A 9509-nucleotide genomic window follows, 5' to 3' on the forward strand; every position below is an offset into this window, starting at 1 on the left:
TAAATCTGAATAAAGGCTGCAGAATTGAATATAGCTGCCCTATGGTCTAGATGTGAATTCCCAGCACCAGACCCACTCTAGTTGTTTTGCCACATCCACTCTTATTTCAGAGGAGCAAAAAGTTAAAAATAAACTTAGTTCACCATTATCCTTCAGCTACTGAAGGCTTCACTACCAATCTGGTTTTTTTGAGGGTAGGTCCATATCTTGTCCTTTTTATGCCCCAGGGCCTTGCCCTGTGATCAGCACACAGAGGGTTTATAACCGTTTGCTGAACAGTACGGAACTTGAGTGACTTAATCTGTTTTCAAGCATTTTTTACTTACATTCAAACAAAGGTTATTCCATTGTGCTCATTCCCATTGTTTAATTGCATTCCATCCTTTGTGCAGTCCAATAAAAGGTATGGAACACTGAACATACTCTGGCCAATAGCAAGATTAAAACAAAAGATTCCTGAAATGTGACTTGTGAGGTTTCCCTTATTTAGCAGCAGGTCCTAAAGCCAGAGACAAGGCCACTTGACAATGGCAGGCCAGGCTGAGGGCTCTGCTCCCTGGCCTCCAGCCTTACTCCCGCTCTGCCTGCCATACCTAGGCCCTGTTTACTGCCACATGGGAGACGAAGGTCAGCTTTGAGTAAGAAACAAGAGTTAAGTTGTCAGGGAAGCCCAATGAGCAAAAGAAAAATACATAAAAATTAGGAGCAGCTTAGATTTTATAACCTAAGGCAAGTCGCAATCTGTTCTCCAGAAAATAGCTATGAACAAAAAAAAACTCAGGTATTTTCTGAAGCTATTTAGAGGACAGCCTTCAACTTCCATTTCCTGGGAGGGATGAAAGCCCAGGCTCGAGTGTAATCCAGGCCTTGGATGGAGATGTGCTTAAAGGCTCGGCTCACTAGCTGGGCTACAGTAGATGACATTCAGCTTCTCTGAGTTCCAGACCTTCTCCATAAAAGGGTGTTGATGTAAAGGGGCTCTGGCTTAGGGGGCTCTTGTAAGGGGAAAACGAGATGACTTCACCAGTGCTGCCACTCAGTGGTCAGCTGATCAATGAGAGAGCTTCGCTAACCGCTCATACTATTACTATTATCATGGTCATAATCAAACCGCAGGTGAAAGGGGAGCAGTCAGTACCCAAGAAGCTGACAGCTTTTTCTGTTTACAGTCTCCTTCAGCAGAGCACCCTCTGCTGTTAGTGAAACAGGGATCTGATCGGTGTGGTCTTTCTTGGTTCAATCAGGATAACCCATCTGTGTGAGCAAGTCAGTAGAATGAGGCAGGATTGAGGTTCCCTTTGAATTCACCTGTGTCTCAAAACTAAGCATTTATTTTAGAGTAATATAAAAGTATTGTCCCCTCAGTATATAAAATACCATCAGGGCAGTATTCAGTTCTTCTCAGGCAGAAATCCTGTGCTAATGGGCAACCAAGCAGATGACACCATTAACTGTGAATGTTTTGAAGACCCTGAGGCATGTCAAACTGATAAGGATTTGCACTAAAATTACTGCCCCCCCCCCCCCCCCCCCGCTTTTCCTAGTATCATTTTGCAAAGTGCTTGGTCAATATTAAATGTTGTTGCTATTTTATTCTTTTCATGTGGGCCACCAAAAATTCTATTATTAAAAGTGTGCAGGCAACACACATACCCAAAGTATCCTGTCAAATGCAGAAAAGAGGGAGTCTCAAAGCGTATTTATGTGGGGCTGTGCAGGATCAGAACTCATCTCACACAGATGACTGGCTGCAGGGTGAAAACGACCAGTATGTACTGAGCACTAACTGTGTGCAGGCCTCTCCTGAAGCAAGTCACATGCATGGCATTTGGCACGAAGACGAACAGAGAGAGGCCAGAGGTGGGCAGATCAATCCAGAGTGGGATAAAAGGTAAGGGGCACTATAATCAGTGCATGTAACAAACAGGAGAAACAGGCCCAAGAAACGTGACAGAAAACCCTTCCAGAACCCAAGTGGCCAGACAGATGGCAGTGCATGTGTGTGCACCACTCCATGCCGTGGGTAGAGCTGAGTAAGTGAACCCGAACACAGGCTTTCACTCACAAAGGAAACATTTAAAGAACAACCACTTGATGGTACTGAGATAATGAGCCACCATATGATAAAAATGAATTCTTGAACATTTACAAATAAAATTAAAATAAAATAAAACCACTGACCTCAAAACATTTTTCTTTCTTTGCCTGGTGAAGCAGGCTAGCTATACCAGGAAGCAGAATTGGAAAGATGAACGTTTCCAAATATTCTTTGGGGGGACCTAAAAAAAACAGTAAGATTCCTGCTGAAGATTCCAAATGGCAGTCAACCAATGGTCAATGGCGCCAATTCAACACCAACAGGAAACCCCAATTTGGGGTGCAGTGAAGAAGGAAACTTTATTCAGTGCAATACAGCTCAACTGTGATAGAGCACAGCTACGAGGCAGCCCTGGATCCAGGCCCTTTCTGGCTCGACAGCTCTGCTCCGCTCCGCTCTGCTCTGTCCTGGGCCAGTGTGCTATGTGCTGCGCTGCTCTGCTCTGCTCAAGTGAGACATCTTCAGTGTTTCAACTCAGCTGGGGAAAAGCAGTCTTCAGTGTAAAGGCAAAGTGTGCTCTTAGGGCCAGGGAGGCTTCTACACACAGAAGTCCTGACCCTGGTCCCTGATTGGTCTGGCCTCATGCAAATAACTCCAAAGCCTTGCCGTTTGATTGGTCCAAAAGGCACTGCCCTGACTGGTCAGAATACAGCCGCTCTGCACAGCTCCAACTGGGTGGGGAAAGCCTCAGTGCTATTGGTTGAAATAAGGATTCCAGGAGCTCCTTTATAAGGGCTGGCTCAGAGGGCAGAAACAGTGCAGGCAGGCAGGTCAGTGCAAGCAGTGGGCAGTTTAGTGTTCTCCCTAAGGCATGGCTTGCATGAAAGGCCCCTGTTTAGCAATGGCTTCTAGACTCTTTTTTGAAATTTGAGCCCTTCTTAGTAGGTGTCTTCATTCTTAGGGTTCACATGGCCAAGTTAATGCAAGAGAAACATTTGCTCTGAACCAAAAAAAGTACTGTCCATGAAATAACATGACCTTAAATGTTACTCCAGACTGCTGAGTTGGGCTGTATTACTGAAGAAACTTAACGTCTCTTTTGCACCTCTGTAGCCCAGTGAGGATATAGGCCACATGCTACCCAGGGCTAGGGCCACAGGAACAGCAAGGCCAGTGTGGCTCAAGGGAAATGAGCAAGGGGAGTGGGGTAGGAACTGAAGTCAGGAACAGGGTGGGGGTACAATGGATAGAGCCTCACGGCCACAGTAATGATGGTGCTGGTTGCCAAGGCCCAAAGCACACTAGCAGAGAGAACAGAACAAACCAGCAGGAGAGGCCCCCAGACCAGGAGGCCAGAGGAACTGGGGCTCAGGCAAGAAAGCTTAGGAAGCCTATATCTCTGGCTTCAACCTACAAAGCAGGACAGCATGGTATTTTCTCCTACTTTTTATATTTTTGCCCCTTTGTATTTAAAGCAGAATCAGAGTATGCTAGTTATTTATCGTCATTATTATATTTCACCCTTAAAGATAAATCAATGGAATAAAGGCTATTTCTTTTAAAAATTAAAACAAGAACACATTATTTATGTGGTCTCCCTGGGTCTCTTTGTCCACTCCCACCCCCACCCTGTGGTTTTCCAGTGTTACAAGCCCCAAACTATGAAAGAGGAAATCATCTTTACTTACATGTTTTTGGATTAACTTTTTCCAATTTAACTTGAGGGCAGGGTACATATGAATCTGTGCCCAAATGAGAAACTGAATAAAGGTGCTCTGTATTGAAGCCACGGAAAACTGTTTCTTCCATTGGTGAAAGCTGGTGCTGGGTGGGGGGAAGAATCAATTCATATAAATAGCTTAAATAATTGCATTTTCTTTCATAACCTAACACAAGAATAAAATTCTGCATCACACTTTAGGTTCAAGGGGACACACTGAGTACAAATCTTTGTCTCTATTCTCTCCTGAGACACATAAATGACAAATGAAGACTAAATCTCTAATAGAAGAATACAAGGACCATCAGTGGATGAGAGATTTGCCAACATTTCCAAAAGAAACAGGGATGAAGGGTGTCATCAGGTAAGAGAGAGGGGAAGCAGCAGCCCAGAATGCAGAGTACAAAACTGCTCTGAAGAATGGGAGTCCATCTTCCCACCAGGATTCCAAAGGGCTTCAATGCTCAGGGGTTCAGTTCCTCAGTGGGTGAGAATGGAAAGGGAATGAGAATAAACAAGAGTGAAAATCTGGCTGGGGCTCCAGTGGCCTGCTGCCCCCATTTCCCCTCCCCTTGCTCCTGCCCCCTTCAATAGACATAAAGTTAGGCTCACAGAAGCATTTTTACCCAGCTCTCCTTTCCAATGAACTCTTCTATGAACAAATTAAACAAACAGCTTGGAAGGAGTAGAACAACTCAAGGTGCCATAATGGTGGTCAAAAGACAAAAAAATCCACCTAAATTAATTTGGAAGTTCCCTGCCTGTGGACCCTGAAGAAAAGCCTTCCAGTGGTCAGTCACTCCCCATGAGCTCCCAAGCAGTGTTTCTACTCATAGATCTATCTAGAAAACAAACCCATATGTACAACAGTAGAAGAAAACCATACCAGCTATGTAGAAAAATCCACTCGGGCCCTCACTTTAAATTTTGAATGAAACAGTCAAAGCTTCCTACCCAGATAAAGAACATCAACAGCATGAGTGACCAAGATCAAGATCTACAAAGAACTGATCCTGGAAGAAGCACAAATAATTTAGGGAAGGGACTGTGATTAGCATCTGCAGAGAAATTTGAGAAAACATTGCATCCAAAGAGCAAGAATGCTATGAAAAAAGGTCACAGGACAAGGCAGTTCTTAGACACAAGGTTCTCGAACAGCAGCAGCTGCAGTAACTAACATACTGGAAATCTAGTCTTAGGTTTTCGTCCCATCCCTATGACTCTGCTAAAGTCCCTTCATCTCTCAGAGTCTTGTTTTATTTTAAACTTGGTTAAGTTACTATTTTACTCCAAGTAGAGTGCCTGAGGGCCTCTCTTCCTGGATGCCCTGTTCTCCACCCTCTTTCCTTAATCCAGTCGTCTTCTTGCCTATTTGAGCATACATGGGGAAAAGTGCTCTATCTGCAACTGTCCCCAGCATGGACATGGTGTTGACTCCACTGGAACGGCCTTTTTCATCCAGGATCTCATTTGAGCCCCACAGAGGCACCGTGAGTTAGTCAAGGATTATCTGATCCATTTAACAGATGCGGAAACTGAGGCTTAAGAGATTATGATATACCCTTTAAGTCACACCGTTAGTAGCAGAGCTAAGACTGGCCCACATTTCTGGTTCTAGCTCCAGTGCCTTTCCTAACTCATGACACTGTCATGACACACTGTGTGACGTTCATCAGCTATCAGTGCTATTCTCATTTAAGAGCTTTTCATTTCAGTTGAGGTGGGGCAATACTCACCGTAATCACAGCTTCCGGCTTGATTTTATATCCCTCTGGAAAGGGAGGCAGCTCAGCTTCATACTCTAAAAGGAGTGTGGGGGGGAAACCCTCAATTCCATACGTAATTGCAGTTTATGATGTAATTTTCTTTCCTCTAAATAAAACATTCTTAAATTTTATTTTGGTTGGTGGTTTATAGAAATGAGAAACAACTGGCCATTAGAAGTTAATAATTCATGTGGACTGCCTTATTTAAAAAGAGTCCAGGCTTTATGTAAAGAGTCTGAGACTTTTCCTGAGAGAGTACAACTTTAGATTTTGCCCCCAAATTATGAGAGAATGGGAAGGGGGCCTAAGGGAAGAATGCAGCACACAGGGAGGAGAGGTGAGAGAAAAGGAGGGAACGTGAGGGCAGAGTAAGAGACAGGGAAGACTCGCCATCCTAGGCAGTCACTGGTGGGCCTGCCAGTCTGGGGTACACGACAGGAAAAGCAAGGCCATAAACCCTTGCTACTCAAAGTATGGCCCCAGAACCAGCAGCAATGGCATCTCTGGGGAGTTAGAAGTCCAACATCTCAGGCCCCGCCCCAGACCTGCTGAACCTCAATCAGCATTTGAATAAGATCACAGGTGACTTGTGTTTGTTTTCACATTAAAGTTGGAGAAGTCCTGTAAACTCCCGCAGCTTCTCATCCTGGCCGCACATTAGAATCACCTGGCAGCTATTTGAAACTAACGATGTCTTGGCCCAACCCCAGAAATTTTGATTCAATAGGTCTGGGGCAAAAGCCTGGGAATGAGTATTTTTAAAGTTCTCCAGGTGATTCTAATACGCAACGAGGGGGAGTACCATTGCCAGGTTCCAAGGCTAATCACAGTCAACCTGTTGGAGAGTTTAATGCAAAGAACATTCCACACAAGCTCTGCAAGGTAACAACTATTGCTGAGAGAGGGGAAGAAAATGCTCATGTCCATATTAGTTATACCCTTAAAGGAAGGACTGATAAAAATATTTCTGGAAAGTTCAATGTTTTAAAGGTAATTGTACAGTTGTTTTGCATTGATGAGGGAAAACAAAGTTTCTGGGCAAGAGGATATTGATGGAATACAGTTGTATTAGACACAAGTTTTATTTCATTATCTAGTTCCTTATCAGATAGTAGAGCATTTCTAAACGAAAACATTTTTTTAATTCCTAAGTATCAGGCTGGCAACAAGTATGCCAGGCTGCAGGTGATAAGCAATTTTGATTCCAAATACTAGCTATATTCATTTTCTATTCTGTGTAACAAATTACCACAAACTTACTTAAAACACAAATTTATTATCTCTGTTCCTGTGGGTCAGGAGTCTGGGTATGGGTCAGGTCTCATCAGGCTGAAATCAAGGTGTTGGCCATGGCTGTGATCTCATCTGAGGGCTGGGTCCTCTGCAAAGTTCAATGGTTGTTGGCAGGATTCAGTTTCTTGTGGTTGTAGTGGAGTCCCCATTTCTTTTTTGGATTTTGATGAGGACTGCTCTCAGCTCCTAGAAGCTGCCCTTGGGCCTTGTCACAGGGCAGTTCACACATGGTTATTTGCTCACTGAAGGCAAGCAGGAGTGTCTTCTGCTTCAATCTCTTTGACTTGTTTGAGGTGCTCACCTGATTAAGTCAGGCCCACCTATAATGATCTCTCTAATTTAAATTCAACTAATTACAGACTTAATTACTTCTGAAAAGTCTCTTGACAGCAATGTCTAGATTAGTGATTGACTGACTAATTGGGAGGTGAATGAGCTAGGGGAATGTGGGGGGCTGGGTCATCTGAGAATTCTGCCCATCATAATAGTTCTAGCTCTACCACTTTTTCCCCCTCTCAAAGAAGCATGCATATTCACCCTTCTTCCCCCTACCCTTTGAGAATCACCAACATAGTGTGAAAACTATCTGAATTTAAGATACATACATTTATAGCTTTGTCTGATTCAAAAAACTTATTGTGAGAAAATTCCAAATAATACAGAGATGTCTTATGTAGAGAGTGTAAGTCACACAATGCCATTGCAACCAACAGCCATTGTTAGATGTGGCATAGATCCAACCTAATCTTTTCCACGCATTTACTAATATACATTTGTAATGTACAAATACATTTATTTACTTTAGATCTCCTAGACTAGGTCAAATCATCCAAGTACAGAACCTTATAACACTGTGTCCTTTTTCTTCACAACTCATATTAGTTTTACCTTTTTTGGAATTTGTAAAAATTAATCTCTTTAATAGACTGTGTTTTGTGACGAAATTACCTCAGTCTGGCTGTGCTCACATCACATTCCCACAGAATTCTTGTTGAATGAAGTAATGAATGAATAAATGAATACATGAACAAAACAGTACGGCAAGTTACTTCTGACCCTTAATCTACTGATCTGTTCATCAATATTTACTGAGAGTCCACTATGTTGAATCTTGGACATCCTTTGAGGCTGCTACATATATTACATGCCACATTTATTTAGCCAGTGTATTCTTAGTGGGCATTTATTGATCCTAATACAAGTGGCTCTGAGAATACAAAGCCTTGAGTTATCACTGGAAAGATGAAAAAAAAAACACACCAAAAAAACAAATGGAGACCATTTACAAATAAGTTATCTTTAGGTGACTCCTGCCCTGCACACACACACAAAGAATACTAGTCAGGTAGGATAAAGATCTTGTTTAAGTTAGATATTGAGTTTCTGACAGGTATTTGCTGTGAGGGTTTGCTTTTTAAATGTATATTTCCCAAAAGAACGTAATACTTAACCTCAAAGATAGGATTACCACAAAGCCTATTTTTCATGTTTGTTGAGAGAAACTGAATTTACTCACTATGTTTGTTATAGAAAATTGCACTTGTTAGAATGTTTAAGAAATTGGGCTTATTCATCTAGGTTATAATAATTAATGTGCCAGTGTGTATAATTCACCATCTTGATCTCATTAACTTCATGTTGTAACTTTATTGATTCGTCGGTGGCATCGACTCCCCTGCTTTTCAGAGAGGACCAAAACCCCTCGTCTTTGCTTTCTCCCTACAGGCCTGTTTGACCAAAATAAATCCCATGATTCTAAAATGCAACGCAAACACGCTTCTTTGTCAACAATAACTAACATTTACTGAGCATGTCTAAATGCCGGGCACGTTGCTGAGCACCTTTGCATACGCCGTCTTATTCGACCCTCACAACAGCCCTGCGAGGTAGGTGCAAGGATTATCCCTCTCTTATAGATGAGGCTGAGCAGCTTCTCTAACAAAACACGACTAGCAAATCGGACCATGGAGAGCTATTTGGCTTGGGGAATTGAAAGCTCTGGGGGAAAGACAGTCACAATAACAATCTTCAAATATCTGACTGGATTCTTTATGGTAGAGTGATTAGCATGTTGGGTCACAGCACCAAGGAGGTCAGGACCAATGGGTACAAGTTATAAGGAGGACATTCAGGATGAAACTGGTTTTTCTGGATATAATGCAATGTAATGCTTGAAGGAATTTGAGCACTGGGTGGAAGCTGAATTGGATGGCCTTTGAGGCCATCTATCAACTCTGAGTCCACTGTTCTCTCCCTCCTCTGTATTTCCCACTTCTCTCAACTCATCACTCTCCTCCTACCTGGACCCATATACCGGTGCATTCATTCTATTTTCCATTCAACAAACATTTGCTGACCTGTACTGTCCAATACAGTAGCCACTAGCCACAGGTGGCTACCTAAATTTATTAAAATTAAGTAAAATAAAAAATCCAGTTCCAAAACTGTACTAACCACATTTCAATTGCTCATTAGCTGCATGTGGCTAGCGGCTACCACATTGGAAGGTTCTCCCGGACACTGCTGTTTCAGATAGCTGAGGCAGTGAGGAGAGCCACAAGAACGAAAAATCTAAGTTCTTGGCCTTGAGGAGCTCACAGCCTGGGGGAGGGGAGAAAAGACACCCCGCATTACTTCTTAAGAGCTACCATTTATTGAGCTCTTGCTATAAATCGGTCAGTTGGCTAAGTAC

At 42.8% G+C, this 9509-nt stretch overlaps 1 protein-coding gene across 4 annotated transcripts in view; it reads right to left on the reverse strand.

Annotated features, from left to right (window-relative positions):
- IQCK (IQ motif containing K) overlaps window positions 1-9509 on the reverse strand; it is a 98930-nt gene that overhangs the window by 88537 nt on the left and 884 nt on the right. For all 4 annotated transcript variants that reach the window (XR_013998473.1, XM_081132907.1, XM_081132905.1 and 1 more), the window contains exons 2-4: window positions 5495-5559; window positions 3727-3862; window positions 2182-2279 (exon numbers count right to left, since the gene is read on the reverse strand). Coding sequence is in view for 3 of the 4 variants with exons in the window: in XM_081132907.1 (XP_080989033.1) it covers window positions 2182-2279; window positions 3727-3862; window positions 5495-5559 (299 nt within the window). In the remaining variant the exon portion in view is untranslated. The remainder of the gene's footprint in view (window positions 1-2181; window positions 2280-3726; window positions 3863-5494; window positions 5560-9509) is intronic.

This window comes from Miniopterus schreibersii (assembly GCF_964146895.1).
Source record: "Miniopterus schreibersii genome assembly, chromosome: 3".
In the NCBI taxonomy this organism is placed as follows: domain Eukaryota; kingdom Metazoa; phylum Chordata; class Mammalia; order Chiroptera; family Miniopteridae; genus Miniopterus; species Miniopterus schreibersii.